Below are 15769 nucleotides of genomic sequence, written 5' to 3'. Positions count from 1 at the left end.
CCGACCCCGACCACTCCCCGGGGCTGCAGGACGGCCTGCGGGGCCCAAAGCGGCCCCAAACAACGACGCAGCAGCTGGGACAGGCCCTGTCCTTTATTGTCCAAAGCAGTTCTCCGAGGAGCAACAGCAGAAAAAGGAACAGCTCAGGCTTTGGAACTGAACAGCCAGCAAAAGAAGAGGGGAAAACAACATCAAAAACAGACACTGGAAGAATAACAGGTTTGGAACAAAGAACTGAACAGTGTGAGTACTTAGCACAGCACACGCAGTAACTGAGAAATACTGTATATGGCTAAAAATCTCTTAAAGGCAAAACTGCTGCAAGAGCTCTACTAACAAAGCAGCAGCCTTTGGGGAAAAAATAAATACAAGGAAAACTTTTTGGTAGTTTTCCTTTTTATATCCACAATGTAACATCATCTGCTATAGCATAAATCCCTGCCATTGACCTTGAAGATCAAGGTCTGTGTCCTCAGGAAGGCCGTGGTAACTAGTCAGGAGTCAGCACACTGTCCCGTAACCGGGTGGAAGTGTCAATAACAGTCCATGGTTCTAACCAGACTTGAAAAGAAGAATAGCAACTTGGCCGAGGTAGAAGTAGATGAAGTGCTTGGTCTCATGAGTCACGTAGCTGCCAAAGTTCCTTCCCACGATGCAGTGCCAAGTGGGACCGTATTTCTTGTCAAACTCCTGCAAAACAGACCGCTAGAAATTAAGAACTCTTCTAAACAGGTATTCATTTCTAAGAAATTGAATCAGGGGAAGAGCACATGCTCTCAAGTACTAGGATTATCTTATTTACAGCTTATTGTTCACCTGCTGCTTAGTCAGACAAAAAAAAAATCCACAAAAAAGCCAAAGTGCTTCTGAACTGAAGAGTGGTACCTTTAAAACATTACTTTTGCCACCTTTCCCCATAATTCATACCATGACCTGAAACATTATCCCTCAAGTAAAGTCTTAAACACTAGTTTTATACCCACAGAGATTAAGCCATAATTCAGACTTAATTGAACATCAGCAACATGGGTGCTAAAGGCACTCAGTGGAAAATTCTCTGCCACTTGCTCTGTAACACCTGTACTACCAAAAAATCTAAGAAGCTGTGTTCTACAAATTTCAAATAAATCTGTTACAAATTCTCAGAATCTGCTACGAAAAATATCTGAAAGGTATTAGAATAAGCTCTCACTGTCATAGACACATCCTGCATCTGGGAAAGAATCTGTCTCTCTATATTATGGGCAGCGCAAACCAAGATTTCTCAAGTGGAAGCAATCATTCTGCTTAGTTGAATCACTTTTTGAACAGCACTTCCACTCAGTTTAATTTCCATGAACACTCTTAAGTTGACAAAGAAGGAAATACAATCAGAACTAGATCTTTCCCACGTTCAGAATTGTTAATCCTCCATAAAAAAAGTGACAGAGACATTGCAAACAACAGATAATCAGTGCCACTAGATTTTTGGAGGGGCTTTTGTTTCTTTAGTGCTTACCTCACCACAAGGGGAGAGGTGATACTACACTTTTCACTGCATTCTTTGACTCGGTTGGACAGAAGTGTGAATAGATCCTTAAGATTAAGCTCAATAAAAGAGAAACCAAGGACTATGTAAAACTAGCTTTCTTTCTCTCAGAGGAAAATGGCAGAAGAACTCAATAGAGCCCCTGTGTTTTCTCAGCTGACAAGTTACTTGCCACTATTTGTTCACCTGGACAATAGGACAGTAGTAGAAAAGGCTCAAGTAAAAGGTACTGCAAAAGGAAAGCTGAAAGACCTGGAAAAGTCCATGGAAAGGGTGGGGAAAGGAACACAAGGACACCAGCCTACAGAGAAAGTCCAACTTGATTATCTAGTGTCTACAGAACTTGTTTCTCTAGAGCTACTTGCCTAGCAGCATTCTCCCCCTTTGATTTTTTGTGTGTGCAGAGACTTCAAGAGGACATTAGAAACAAACATTTACCTTCTTTATGTGAGCAGAAATGTCCTTCTCAATGTTGTACTTCCCTAAGGCCTGAGTTGCACACTCCACAGCATCTTGCTGCATCTCTTCTGACATGTCCGCATTCTTGATCACTGCCTTTCGATCACTCATGATTGCTTCCACGGAGCAAAGAAGAACGTTCAAAGCTGCAGGACCAGCCACCGGCCAGGGCGCCCTGCCCAGCAGTCCCGCGGGGGTCACCGTTCCCAGGGAGTTGTCAGGGCCCTCAGAGGCACTGGCGCGGCCTGTCGCTTACAGCCGGGAGCGGCACCAGCGGGCCGCCGCTGCCCCCCAGCCTCTCTCCGGCTCAGCAGCCGCCCGACGCAGGCCTGAGCCCCAGGGGAGGGCACAGACGCCCCAGCGCCCGGCTCCTCCGGCCTGGCCCGCCGAGGGGAGCCGAGTGAAGCCCAGCCGCCGCACACAACTGCTCACAGCCCCGCGCGGCTCCAGGGAAGATCCCACCTGCAGCTCCCAGGGCTCGGGAAAGGGGATACAGCCGCCGGGGAAGGGCTCAGGCACGGGGGAGCCTCCCGACTGCTCAGGCACCAGCTGCCCATAGCCTCAGCCTTCCAGGTGGCCAGATCGGATCCTGCCCCTCTAGGGAGCTGCTCCTCCCCAGCGCTCAAGGCCCTCACCGCGCTCTCCTCACCGGTCGGGGGTTCCGCAGGCCCAGCCCTGTGTGGCGCGGGGGAACACACACACGAAGCTCGCGCCGCCGCCGCCGGTGCGCAGGTTTAACCGACCCGCGCGCGCCGCCGTCGGCTCCAACCGCTCCCAGCCCCACCCTCTCCGTACTGTCCGTCAGCCATTGGCCACTGCCGCCACCCCCCGGGCGGTCATTGGTCAGAACCTGTCGCTCTCGTAGCACTTTACTGCAGCAGTTTCTTTCAGACCGGCATGCTCTGCGCCGCGTCCGTTCCCATAGCGACGCGCGGCCGCGCAGGTGCGGGGCGGAGCCGGGGCTCGGCGGGAGACAGGCCTCTGGGCGGGCCCTCAGAGCGAGCCCTCAGAGCCCAGACGCGGTAACCCGCCTGCCGCCGGGCTCATGCTGCTCATTCTCAGGCGATGCGCCGTTCCTGCGCGGCCTTCCCCTTTTCTAATAGCTGATTTGCCTGAAGGTGGATGGTTGCTGGCATCTGTACAGTAGCCTGTGACTGCAGCGTGGGAGAGACTCTCCTGCTCAATTCTCTGGTAGGCAAATATCTCCAGCTAGAGGCAAGACTGGCAAAAAAACCCCACACACCCCCACCCAAAAGGGGATGTTCTGCAAGGCAGCCTGCTGTAAAGAACATAGAGAGAGGGAAAGCATAGGTTTTGCTTGTCTGCAGGTAAGATATGAGAAAATCGTGGTAGGGGCTGATGGTGGCGCTCACAAATCTCATCGTGGAAGGAAGATCTTGGCAACGGGGACCAACTCATACTCGGGAATCCAGTCTCTAGTCTGCTTTCTTAAGTGTGATGTCATGTAAAAGATAAGTTAACTTCTTTGTATCTTCAAAGCTGCCAGTTTCTAGGTGACTGAAATATTGAGATTAGGAGGGTAGCGTTTTTTGGGGGGGAAAAAAAGCAGAAAAGGCGCCCAATTTGTAGTCAGATTCCCAAGAGGAATCGGTGGCAACCTGCCGCTCCTCCCCTCAGCTCCCAGAACCCACAGACCAGCCCTCCCTGAGGCTCCCGTAAGGCTTTACTTAGCTACAGAACTATACAAAAATCTAAAGACGCTAGAGAAAACTGGCTGGTAGCGCTGGGGTGTTTGCAACCGTTTCAAGGCAGAACTGTGGAAAACCCCGGAATAAATACCCGGTACAGGGCACAGGCTCAGAAACCCGCCTTCCTCGGTCTGGGCCCGAGCACAGAGCCCGTCCCGTCCCGTCCCGGCGGGCCGCCTCCCGCCGCCGCGGGGCCCTCCGCGGAGGTCGTGCCCTTGCAAGATGGCGGCGGCGGGGCTCTGCCCGTGCCGGCTGCTGTTCGCCCGCTGCGGCGGCGCCGTGCGGCCGCTCTGCAGCTCCGTGCGGGGCCTCGCCGCGGGTCCGGAGACGCACTTCGGCTTCCAGACCGTGACAGAGGCGGAGAGGAGGGAGAAAAGTGAGGGCGGCGGTGGCGGCGGGGTCTGCTGTGGGGCCGGGCGACCTGCGGCCGGGCGGCGCCCCGGGGGAGGGCGGGTGGCAGCCTCGTGGGGCTCCCGGGCAGCCGGCGCTTCGGCTGGAGGGGTGCTGGGGATGTATTTGGAGCTGGGCCCTTGATCTGAGCCGTTACCGGCAGTCTTGGTGAATAGCATCGGTGTTGTGCCAGCTCTAATCCCCTCAGCTCCGGAAGGGTTACGGGAAGAGGCGTTTATCAGGCAGCAGGCACAGTACGATGAGATTTGATTTTTTTTTTGGTAAGGCTTTTGCAGGGGGTATTCTTCAGTTGTTATCCGAAAAGCTGGTTCGTGCCTGATGTGCAGTAAGCCAGTCTACACACAGAATCGAGATAGTGCTTCATTTTGTGTCTGTGCAGGGATGGATGCTAGGGAGTAACTCCCCAAGGCCAGCACACCCAACAGTACATCTCACACTGTATTTATACAAAATCTTATATTATACAAATTGTTACTCAGTTTGTTACTCTGGCCAGACTATCCAGCCTCTGGTGCCTGATGAGGCAGTGGGTTCCATACTTGCTAGTGTAAGTCATGCGTATAAAGTAACCAGGCCCTTCCCTTCATGCTGCTGCTGCTGGTCAGAGTACAGTCATTACCAAGTCATGCGTATAAAGTCACTGGGCCTATCTCATTGATAATGTTTTCTCCTCCTTAGGCAGAGAAACTTATTACTATTCCAAGGGATCCTTTATAAGGACAGCATGTCTACCCTGAATCCATTTATGTTTATTTTGGTCAATACCATCTTACTATTAGTTCTAATTACAAAGCACCTATGCATCTGGACCTAATACATACCTTTATCTCCTATGATCTTTTATCCAGGTACAGTTCCACATGGTGACAGACCTCCATGAGGCAATAAAAGACATGTTTACTTCCACAGAAACAAATGGCATCTCATTATTGTATCCTTTCTTTGCAGTTTACCAGGTCTTTGAAAGTGTGGCAAAGAAATACGATGTAATGAATGATTCGATGACTCTAGGGATTCATCGAGTGTGGAAGGATATCCTCATGCATAAAATGAACCCTTCTCCTGGAACACTTCTTCTTGATGTTGCTGGAGGAACAGGTAAATAATTTTGGTGGGTTCCACATGACAATGCTACACTGTTTCTGAACTGGTTTGAGTCTGCTCACACTCAAGTTACCTAGCATTTTGTTTGTTTTCCCGTCAGCTTCTTGCCTTTAAAACTAGTGAAACATCTATTTCATTTTAACAGAGAAGGGTTGAGCTTTTTTGTAATTTGAAATGTCTTGCTCCAAGGCTCTGAAAATATTGTAATACTGCCCTGATATGTTACAGAAAACCGTTTCCATTTCTAGGAAGTTATAGACTCTCTGCTTTTAATATCTCCCCTCTATATGTTATACATGTGCGTACACACACACATACTCTCTCCATCCCTCTATACCCTGTGTGTGACTTCTTTCTATTTTTATAAATACATATAAATAAAACCTCATTTTGATATTTCCATTTCATAGAGTTGGAAACATTCCAAAACACGTCTCTTTCTTTTAAAACAAATGCAGGAGACATTGCCTTTCGATTTCTTAATTATGTTCGCTCCGTAAGAGAGCGCCAGCTCCAGCAGAAGCTTAAGCACCATCAGAGTTTATCGTGGCAGGAAATTTCTGAGAGTTACAAGGAAGACAAATCTGAGTCACCAGGAGATTCCCAAGTGGTGGTCTGTGACATTAACAAAGAAATGTTAAAAGTTGGGAAGCAGAAAGCACAACATCTTGGCTACTCCAAAGGTAAGATTTGCATTGTGCCATATCACTAGTATGCCTGATACTGAGAATTTGATGTATGATAGCCATTGAGTAATTGCCACTTCAGGATTACAATATATATTATATAGCTGTGGTATATGCTATAGCTGTGCTGGCATATTTGCCACTGTTGAGTTACTTTTTCAGCAAGCACTCGTGCAGTATATTGTTCAGATGTATAACTAAACTCCTGAATAATACCTAAAACTTTCAAAAATAATCTATGGAAGTGTCTGTGAGGTCTGATATACAACTATGCTTCAAAATTGGTCAAATAATCTAAACTACTGTTGATATCTGTGCAAATTAATCTGATTTTTATGGAGGCAGAGAACACAAAATAGCTCAGCCCCAGAATGGTTACACTAAAAATCTTGTAACAGGTATTTTAATAATGAAGGCAGCAAATGAAAAAATCCAAGAACTAATAAATTATATTGAGAGTCTGTAAAACTTTCCATGGTTAGAGCATATGCTCACAGTACTCAGGGAAACTGCATTATGTTAGTTTACAGGTCAGTGTATTAGTTCACTGATATTTAGAATTTGGTGGGTATCATGCCAATCTTGATTGAAAAGCCTGATTGTAAGAAGTAAGACATAAAGAAAGAAGTACTGCTTACGGCTCAGTGTTTGTGTGATAGCAGTTTATTCATTTATGGCTATTTGGCAAATATTTTAGCAATTTAAAGTATACCAGGGGGTTCCCAAACTTTGTTTGCCTGAGCCTCTGTGGATGTATCCCGAGCTTTCCAACGTAGCCTTTCACTGTGTACTGCTCTCACACCCTCGTTGCTGGGTTCTATGGTGTGTGGGTGGAGATGGGGCCTTGTGACAATAGTCTCCAAAACAGGTGCAAGTGAATTTCCTGTCTGCATATTGTGAAGGCTGAAGGATGTATGGAAAAACTCAGCACAAAGGGGCTGAAATATAAGCTGCTGGCGTAGGTTCTCTCAGCTGCTCTTGCTTCCTGCTGGTGGGTTGCCCCAGGCCATTACCTACCTGCCTCTTCCTTTTCTTTAAAAACCTAAGTTGTCAAAGCATTGACTCTTCCTGCTCTGGCAGATTGCCTGCATTATGCTTATCTGATCAGTTTGCCAGCCAGTCTACAGCTCTTTTTATGCATTATGGTTTGAGAACGCCTGAAATGTATCAACATTGGAAGTATAAAAGCTTTATGATAGTAGTTTAGCACCTAAAATAAAGCTTGATGCTGCTTCCCAGCTACTACAATGCAATTTGTTTAGTGGTGTGCACTTTTTGTGTATTTTTGTAACTTTCCAAATTCTCTAGATGAGGATTTATGATTTTTGTTTTCTTCCTCTGTACATAATAGCTGTAGAAGCCCCACTCTCTTCTTGTTGCCTGGGTTGCCTTATTCCCCACTGTGCCACAATTCTGACTTCTTGCTCACTTTCATTCACTTGTTCGGCACATACCCATTTAATATGCCCTACCTTGTGTTCTTCATGTGATTCCTCCTTACAGTAGTAATCTCATTTCTGAGCTTCATTATATGATGATTGTCTGAGGAGGTTTTTTTAGCCCCTCAGAAGGGGCAGAGTTTTCTTCTACTGCCTTCCTATGCACATTTACCAACAGCAGGGGCTGTGAATGCTGAAAAGAAACACGTGTTGCCAATAGCTGGTTGTGTGTTTTGGTCAGCAGCAGTAGCAGGCTGTGCTGCACAGGCTCCAGTTCCACTTGTTGGACACCAACAGTCCCTTCTATGTATCTACTTAAAAACTCTTGGCCTGTGACTTTTACTCTCACAGAGCTCACTGTAGTAGTTTTCCTGTTGCTCCAAACCTTTTCTTGATGCTCACTTCTTCAATGTCTTTTCAAACTGTCTACACAAGTAATTACTGCTTGAACAATGTTACCTGCTGCTTCACATACAACACTTTCTACAAGTATAAATATATATACAGTAAAAATTACATTTTAAAGTCTCCTGTCAACAACTGTTTTATACTGTTAAGCTCTCATCTATGCCACTTTCTAGCATACTGCTCTTTGAAACTGCTTATCTGTTGCAGAAGGCTCCTGGGGCTTTTCTGTTAAGGTTTTTTTTTGGTTTGCATTTGAGTCACCAAAATCAGCAACTGTAAAAGCTATTAATTTTAAATTCAGCAATCTTATTTTTGGTACAAATAATCCAGACAGCCATGCTGCACAGGTAGGCATGGCCTTGAGCCATTGCGGTTTTAGGAAACAAAGCAACTGCAACAGGATCACATGCTGACAGCGCTGAGGGAAGCAATGTGCCTTCTCATGCTCCTCAGTCAGTGTAAGTTTTCTAGCAATCTGGCTTAGGTGTTATGACTGCTACTGCACAGCAAGACATTAATCATTGTTCATAGTTATTCTTTGAGCAGAAATTCTTACTTTTGCTGCAAACAAATGGCAGCCAGTTTCTGGAAAGCCAGCTGCTTTCCACTACAATGCAAGGTTTGGGTGACATCTTTTTGACAGACTAAAGCACCGTGAACACAACGGGTATATATGCAGAAGAATGTTTGGGCAGATTTGCAGCATTAACTACTTTGCTCAAAAGACAGCTGTATAGTCAGGGCCTTGAAAGCTTTGTGAGTATAGACTAAGGTGTCTGTCCTCCAACAAAAATGCAATGTTGAAATATTAGTTTTATATATCTCTTTCTATTCCAGAGGAAATTATATGAGTTCTAGTTTTTCTGGAGAAGTCTCAGTTCTGTAAGGTCTGTTCAATACTTTGTCTTTTACTACAGGCTTGTCCTGGGTGCTTGGGAATGCTGAAGAGTTGCCCTTTGATGATGATATGTTTGATGTTTACACAATTGCCTTTGGAATCCGAAATGTAACACGTATTGATTTGGTAAGTTGCTACATTTTATCCCAACACAAAGTCCTTACAATTCACCATAGAGTTATTTTTCTATCTGAAGAAGCAAAAGACTAATTCCTTTGGCTAAAGGAACATCTTTGTCTACTCTTGAAGCATTTTAAATTAGTGCCATGTAGCGTGGAACTTGCTTGAATTAAGTGTAATTAAATGCCTCACCTTTGTTATGAAAAGTTAGAATTACACTGGTTGCGCCCAATCCTTCCAGCTTGGCAAGCCACACAATCTCTTCCTAACCAAAAAGGGCTGAATGCTACAGTAATTCCCTACCTCCTTCTGTCCTGTGGTGCTGCTGGATCTACACATGCACAGTGCAGTCAGTCTGCCTGTCTCATATCTTCCCAAAGCACCCAACGTGGGTCTAACACTTCCTGCCCTGTTCCGTTTTGCTAATCTGAGCCAGCAGAGCTCCCAGAGCAGAGAGTGGGAAGCAGCTGGCTGCTGCCAGCACTACTGTTGAACTAACCTGTTCAGCCCACTGCCACCAGTGTCTTTACATAGGCTGGTAGTAATTTCCCATTAAGAATGAGAATTATTTTAATTAGGGTAGGTAGTACTCTTTGTTCTAAACCATATCTGTCCTTTCAGAAAGATTAACTGTCTTGTGGGTGAAGATTAGTTAGACCACCTGTCTAGCTGGACTAGTTGTCTGTGTTTTGGAGGAGTGTGTTACAACTTTGGCAATACTGTGGAAGATAATAGCATTTGGATCCAAAACTCCTTGAACTGTATGCATTTGAATTTCTCCTGTGTGGCCTTTCATGATGCTTGGTCTGCACCCTTCTGAAGCACAGGCTCTTTGCTTTCATGGATACACCAGTCTAGTACTATAGCTCCCTGGAGACCTGATACAAAACACATCCAAACTTCCAGTTCTTTTGAGAGCTCCTGTCACATATGTGTACTGTTTATATTTTATCCCTTAGGAACATGGCAGTTGAAGCCAAGCAGATGTACAACCTACAGAGGTTCTTGAACACAACTCTGCTGTGCTTTTATATGAAAAAACATACAGATGTGAACAGAATTTTGTCTTAGTGCTTTGATTTGGGTATAGGATGGAATTCTTCCAAGTAGTCAAAGGTTTTCTTCTCTTTCCTTCCTCCCTGTTCTCACATATTGCTCATTCAAAACCCAGTATCATTTCTTCTTTGGTCCTTTGGGTGTGCCTCACAGTTAAGTAAAATCTTTTGTTTAAAAAAAAAAATCTGTCACGCCCTCTTCATTTTCAGCTTCTTGTAGCCGAGACACTTTTCCCTGTTTGGGTTTGGTCTATAATTACAAGAGCTCTGCTGGCAAACATTCATCAACTAAGAGCAGGGAGAAAAAAGAAATATTGCAAACCTGACATCATAGTTTCGACACAAAGCTCAGTATAAACTTATTTATGTAACAGCAAGAGTTTTTGTGGCTTGGTTTTTTTGACTGAGCTTTTTTTTTTTTTTTCTTTTTAACTTGTCTTGGGATGCTTCTCCACAAGTAAACATTGGAGACTGTGAATCAGGATCCTCCTTATTCCCCTCAGTTCATCACTGAGTTGCCATCACATGGCATAATAGGCAGGTGCTGTTCTACACGAACAAACTTGTTGCATCTGCTTTGTCTCAGGCACTTCAGGAGGCCTATCGTGTGCTGAAACCAGGAGGAAGGTTTCTCTGCCTTGAATTTAGTCACGTCAGCAATCCTGTCCTGTCCAGGTAGGAACATGGTGACACTCTGCCATGTTACAGGGCCCTCTTATTTGTGCTCAGCCAGAATGAGAGGTGGAGACATTTTGAGGCCATCTCATTGGGCACTTTAAAAATCAGATACAGACTCCATAGCATAGTGGTACAGAGATCAATTTGTGTTGGAGAGGATTGGTTTAGACTTGTTTGTATTAATCCATATTTGCTGTCTGTCTCTGCAGGCTCTATGATCTATACAGTTTCCAAGTGATCCCTGTTCTGGGTGAGGTTATCGCTGGGGACTGGAAGTCTTACCAGTATCTCGTGGAGAGCATCCGACGTTTCCCCCCTCAGGTAAGAGTATTCTGAATTCACTAGCACACAAAACACAGTCTCAGCATCATCTTGCAGGCAGCTGGCTTGTAGGCTTTCAGTTTATTGTAACTATGACACTGTTTTTTTCAGGAGGAGTTCAAGGCAATGATAGAAGATGCGGGCTTTTTAAAAGTGGATTATCAGAATTTAAACTTTGGCATTGTTGCCATTCACTCAGGTTTCAAACTGTGAGTCTGCTCTGTAGCAAAACACAGAAGTGTAAATTTTCCTGAAAGCTGTGGAATTGTAATGCTATTAAGATTGAAGGGGAGTTTTAAGAACTTGGGACAGATCCTTGCTGAGCAGTCAGACTCAGAAGAACAGCAGTTACCTCTTTCCTGCAAGAAATCTGTGGATGGAATGGCTCCTGTGTTGTTTCTTACACTTGCATTTTCTTTCAAGTGCAACCTAAAGGACATGGCCAAATCTGACAGGTTTGACAAGTAAAGCAACTTCAGTTACTTCAGTGGTGTGGATACACATATGGACTGACTAGTTTTCTAATAAAATGTCTCCTTTTTTTTTTTTAAACTAAGCTCCAAGGAGGATATCGTGCCACTGAGAAGTAGCTTGGGTTTATTAGATTTTTATGAGGGTGCTATTATCATGTGGACTGTAATGGATTTTTTCCCTTTCCTTTACTTCTTTCAAAGGCAAATGGAAGGCTTGTGAAATAAAACAACTCTGCATCAACTTTTTTCCTCTTAAGTCAGTATTTTAACTTCTGTAAGAAGGTTTCTAGTTTAAGAAAGGAATTTTCTTCTGAAAGAGAATGACTGCATAAATACAGGCTGGCATGAGATTACCTCTCTACGAAAGCTTTTCATCAGTGATAGATGCATAATCTTGATGTAAAAATACCATGCATTTTCTTCTGTTCTTTAAACTGTGGAAGAGCAGATGCTTCTGTAGCAGGATACAAGGAGAGATTAAAAAAAATCTAGAGAAATTTACATTCTAAAGAGACAGCTCTGTAATGAACTAGTATGAAAATTTCTCTCTGAAAAGTAGGAGATGAAAAGACTATTGCTTAAGCAACACCATGTATCTAAAGTCCTGAATTTGCACTGAAGCTTGCACAGAGTGAAAATACGCTTATCAAGAATTGAAAAGCGGTCTCTCTTCCTTCAGGCAAAGTATCTCCTGTCATTCTCAGTTACTGACTGGCAGCAGATTCATAAATTAGCTCTGGCTTCAGATGCTGTGGAGTGGTGGGCAAATGGGGGATGGGATATTCCTCCTTCATTCACCATGGAGTAAAGAAGGTAAATGCAAGCACTAAGAGGGCACAAAGGGAGAAAAACTATTAAATGATAAACATTTTTCAACAGTTTTATTAGCAAAGAAGCTGTCTTTCAAAAGAAAATAAATACAAGGAAGACATTTTTGCCTTTTTTATAACCACAATCAAAATACCAGCTGCTACAGCAAAATCCCTGACTATTAACAATACAACAAAAGACCTGAAGATCAAGGTCTGCCTCCTCAGGAAGGCTGAAGGAAGGAGGCTGTTTGGAGTTAGTGTGCAGTCCTATAAGCAGGTGCAAGGTTTGGTAATAGTCTGGGGTTCTAACCAGACTTGAAAAGAAGAATAGCGACTTGGCCGAGGTAGAAGTAGATGAAGTGCTTGGTCTCATGAGTCACGTAGCTGCCAAAGTTCCTTCCCACGATGCAGTGCCAAGTGGGATTGTATTTCTTGTCAAATTCCTACAAAGATAGAACTAGAAATTCAGCATTTTCATGAGAATTCTACTACCATTGTCTAACAGGGTTTTTTTTTTCCACAATGATACATCTCTTGTCAACTAACTGCCTTCTTCCAGAAGTAAAACTTGTTAAGGAGCAGCAGTCAGTGGTACAGTCAGTGGTTTTATACTGCAGTATCTCACAGCTGTCACCTGAAGAGACTTTTGGGGAGACCATGCAAAAGTTTGTATTCTGCTAAACCAAACCCTTCAACTACTTGCAGCTCAATCAGGCTCCCAGTAGGAGTCAGAGAAAATCTGACAATCTGTGAGCTATGAACCATCTGTTCTGCATTAGCAGGAACAGTTTGTCTTACATGTGTGGGGGGGGGGAAAAAAACAAAACACTTCTCACAAGACCAGCAAACCACCATTTCTCAAAGAAGCTACACAGAGCCCTAGTGCTTTATACCAGCTCATCTGGGACAGTCAGCTGCCACTCTGCTCATCTGGGCAATGGGACAGTGGTAGAAAAGGTAGAAGGTACTGCAAGAGGAAAGCAGGAGGACCTGGAAAAGTCCATGGAAAGGGTGGGGAAAGGAACACAAGGACACCAGCCTACAGAGAAAGTCCAACTTGATTATCTAGTGTCTACAGAACTTGTTTCTCTAGAGCTACTTGCCTAGCAGCATTCTCCCCGTTTGATTCTTTGTGTGTGCAGAGGACATTGGAAACAAACATTTACCTTCTTTATGTGAGCAGCAATGTCCTTCTCAATGTTGTACTTCTCTAAGGCCTGAGTTGCACACTCCACAGAGTCTTGCTGCATCTCTTCTGACATGTCCGCATTCTTGATCACTGCCTTTCGATCACTCATGATTGCTTCTACGAAGCAAAGAAGAACGTTCAAAGCTGCAGGACCAGCCACCGGCCAGGGCGCCCTGCCCAGCAGTCCCGCGGGGGTCACCGTTCCCAGGGAGTTGTCAGGGCCCGCAAAGGCACTGGCGCAGCCTGTTGCTTACAGCCGGGAGCAGCACCAGCCCCGCCGAGGAAAGCCACGCACTCCCATTCAAGGGCTTGGAGCCCCCGCGGCTCCAGGGAAGATCCCGCCTGCAGCTCCCAGGGAGGCAGGAACGGGGAGGCAGCCGCTGTGGAAGGGCTCAGGCACGCGGGAGCCGCCGGGACACGCACCGCACTGGGTGACACGGAGTGCCCGGCCAAGGCACTGCGACCGGTGCCTGGGCTATTCCAGTCGTGGTCCCTCTCGGGTGCCAGCGACGCCCTCGCCCCGCGCTGCCGCCGCTCCCCTTACCGTTCGTCGGGCGCTGCGGGACCGGCGCTGCGCTGACTGTCGCTCCGTCACTGTCTGGGGCAGACAGCGCCGCGGCCGCCTTCTAGCGCCTTTAGCCCCGCCCCCTCCGCGCCGGCCGCCAGCCCCCCCCGAGCGCTGATTGGCCACGGCCTGGTGCTCTGGCTGGGTTTTACTCCGGCGTTTTCTTTCAGACCGGGATGCCTCGCGCCGGCGTCCGTTCCCATAGCGACGGGCGGGCGCAGCCGCGGGCCCCCGCCGCGCGGTGCGGGCAGTACCGGCGGGCACGTCCCGACCGCGGGCAGAGCCCGTGCTGCGGGCGTTGATGTGGCTTTCAGCTGTGCTGCGGAGAGGCGGCAGCCCGGCTCCCGTGCTACTGTGGCATGGTCTGATGACCGCGCGCACAAAACCCTCTCCGTCGGGTGCGCTCGGCCTCCAAAGCGTTTAGCGCGGCCTCTGGCTCCTCAGCGCATCCGCCCGTGTTATCACTCACACCAACCCACATCACAGAGACCGAATTTAACCAAGTAATCTCTGCAATGAGTCTCTTTAAATTGGTATTTCAGACTAAGTGACGTCCAATAGAAACTTTTAACTCATGTTTTCTGCTCTAAACTTTGTTCCTTGAGTGAACTGAATCCATCAGACTTCTGGTGTCTCATTTAAAGCATCTTTTGCAGGGCTCACTACTTTTGCAACTCTTGCCTTTTTATTTTTTCAGTGCGGTGTGTGCTGAGGGGGTTTGCTGTTTTAAATGAAGCAAGAAGGTTTGTGATATCCCCAGTGCTCTGTTTGCTTAGTTTCATTCTCCCCGGGGCACTTTCTGCTTATACTCTTGTCAGCAGATAGAAAATTGCTGTTGTCTTCCACAGACAGTGATCTGTTAATAACAGGACTCTCGACCATGTCTGTAGCAAACAGCACAGAAAAGTTGTTTTCAGATAGTGGTTGGTGGGACTTCCATTTCCTAGTAGAAAACTTCCTACATTTTCTACACATAGAAAACTTTCTACACTTCCTTGTAGGAATAAAAAAAAAATCAACAGCAGTCATCCACCTCACTTGGAATGCAAATATTTTTCATTTTAGCACAATATAGTTCCCTGCTCAGTGTCATTCACAGCGAAAGCAGAGTAACTGGAAGCAGCCTGTTGCTTTTGCAAGCTCTGAGGTAACATCAGAACAATATGCTGTCCACAAAATATTAAACCTTTTGACTTTATCTCCCAGGTTTTAGCATTCCAGTTGGAAGAGATGTGATTCATATTTCCAGTTATGAAACTAAGGGAACTTATCTGGTTTAATGCAGCAGATGAAAGGGTATAAAAGGCCTTATGTGCTAGAAACTGAAAGCTTTGAATAGTCTGGGGGCTGCAGTAAGCAATTTACAGAACTGTGTTTAGTATCTGCAGCGCTAGCAAAGGTTCTTTAAGTACTAGACAGTTTTGTGCTGACAGAACTGAACATTTAACAATCTTCCTGGTGTTTACAATGAAATTCAGAAACACCCATGAATATCTGAGGAGGTGGTTGTGTTTGGTAGCTGCAGGCAAATTTCTGTGCATGTATTAAGAAATGGTTAGCTGAAGGAACAGATGTGATGACGGCTGCAGGAAATGTCAGTGTGGGTGAGAGATACGTCATTAACAAGAAACATTAAAGCAGGAGATACACAACTTTAAAGAGAAACATTAGAGCCTTACTTGGTAATCAAGAATATAGAAAGATAGTTTCCCTCAGGACAGAGCTGCAGGCAAAGGCAGAACAAATGCACATGGGAGATGATAAGTGGAGTAGAGGAGGCACTGAAAAAAAATGAGTAATAGATAAGACAAATCATGAGATTGCTTTTGCAGATGAAGGTTAGATTGGAAGCACTTTTCAGCTGAGGCCTCTTTTTGCTCTGTTTTGCATACTGTATCACTACATGTAATTGAG

General features: G+C 45.6%; 3 protein-coding genes across 3 annotated transcripts; 1 reads left to right on the top strand and 2 right to left on the bottom strand.

Moving 5' to 3' along the window:
- Positions 1-75: 75 nt before the first annotated feature.
- On the bottom strand, positions 76-2768 carry LOC104552137 (dynein light chain 1, cytoplasmic). Its single transcript, XM_062010170.1, has 3 exons — positions 2637-2768; positions 1967-2103; positions 76-690 (listed from the first exon to the last, which is right to left on the bottom strand). The coding sequence occupies exons 2-3, from the start codon at positions 2096-2098 to the stop codon at positions 553-555; spliced, it is 270 nt and encodes an 89-aa protein (XP_061866154.1). The 5' UTR covers positions 2099-2103; positions 2637-2768; the 3' UTR covers positions 76-552.
- Positions 2769-2958: 190 nt separating this feature from the next.
- COQ5 (coenzyme Q5, methyltransferase) lies at positions 2959-11530 on the top strand. Its single transcript, XM_062009567.1, has 8 exons — positions 2959-3178; positions 3316-4072; positions 5056-5205; positions 5670-5894; positions 8662-8768; positions 10404-10492; positions 10705-10816; positions 10928-11530. Exons 2-8 carry the CDS (start codon positions 3919-3921, stop codon positions 11027-11029), a joined length of 939 nt encoding a protein of 312 aa, XP_061865551.1. The 5' UTR covers positions 2959-3178; positions 3316-3918; the 3' UTR covers positions 11030-11530.
- Positions 11531-12153: 623 nt separating this feature from the next.
- DYNLL1 (dynein light chain LC8-type 1) lies at positions 12154-13942 on the bottom strand. Its single transcript, XM_062009568.1, has 3 exons — positions 13835-13942; positions 13268-13407; positions 12154-12544 (listed from the first exon to the last, which is right to left on the bottom strand). Exons 2-3 carry the CDS (start codon positions 13397-13399, stop codon positions 12407-12409), a joined length of 270 nt encoding a protein of 89 aa, XP_061865552.1. The 5' UTR covers positions 13400-13407; positions 13835-13942; the 3' UTR covers positions 12154-12406.
- Positions 13943-15769: the final 1827 nt, after the last annotated feature.

Source organism: Colius striatus, chromosome 17 (genome assembly GCF_028858725.1).
Source record: "Colius striatus isolate bColStr4 chromosome 17, bColStr4.1.hap1, whole genome shotgun sequence".
Lineage (NCBI taxonomy): Eukaryota > Metazoa > Chordata > Aves > Coliiformes > Coliidae > Colius > Colius striatus.
The sequence above is the reverse complement of the archived record's forward strand: the minus strand, read 5'-3'. Positions and strand labels throughout refer to the sequence as shown.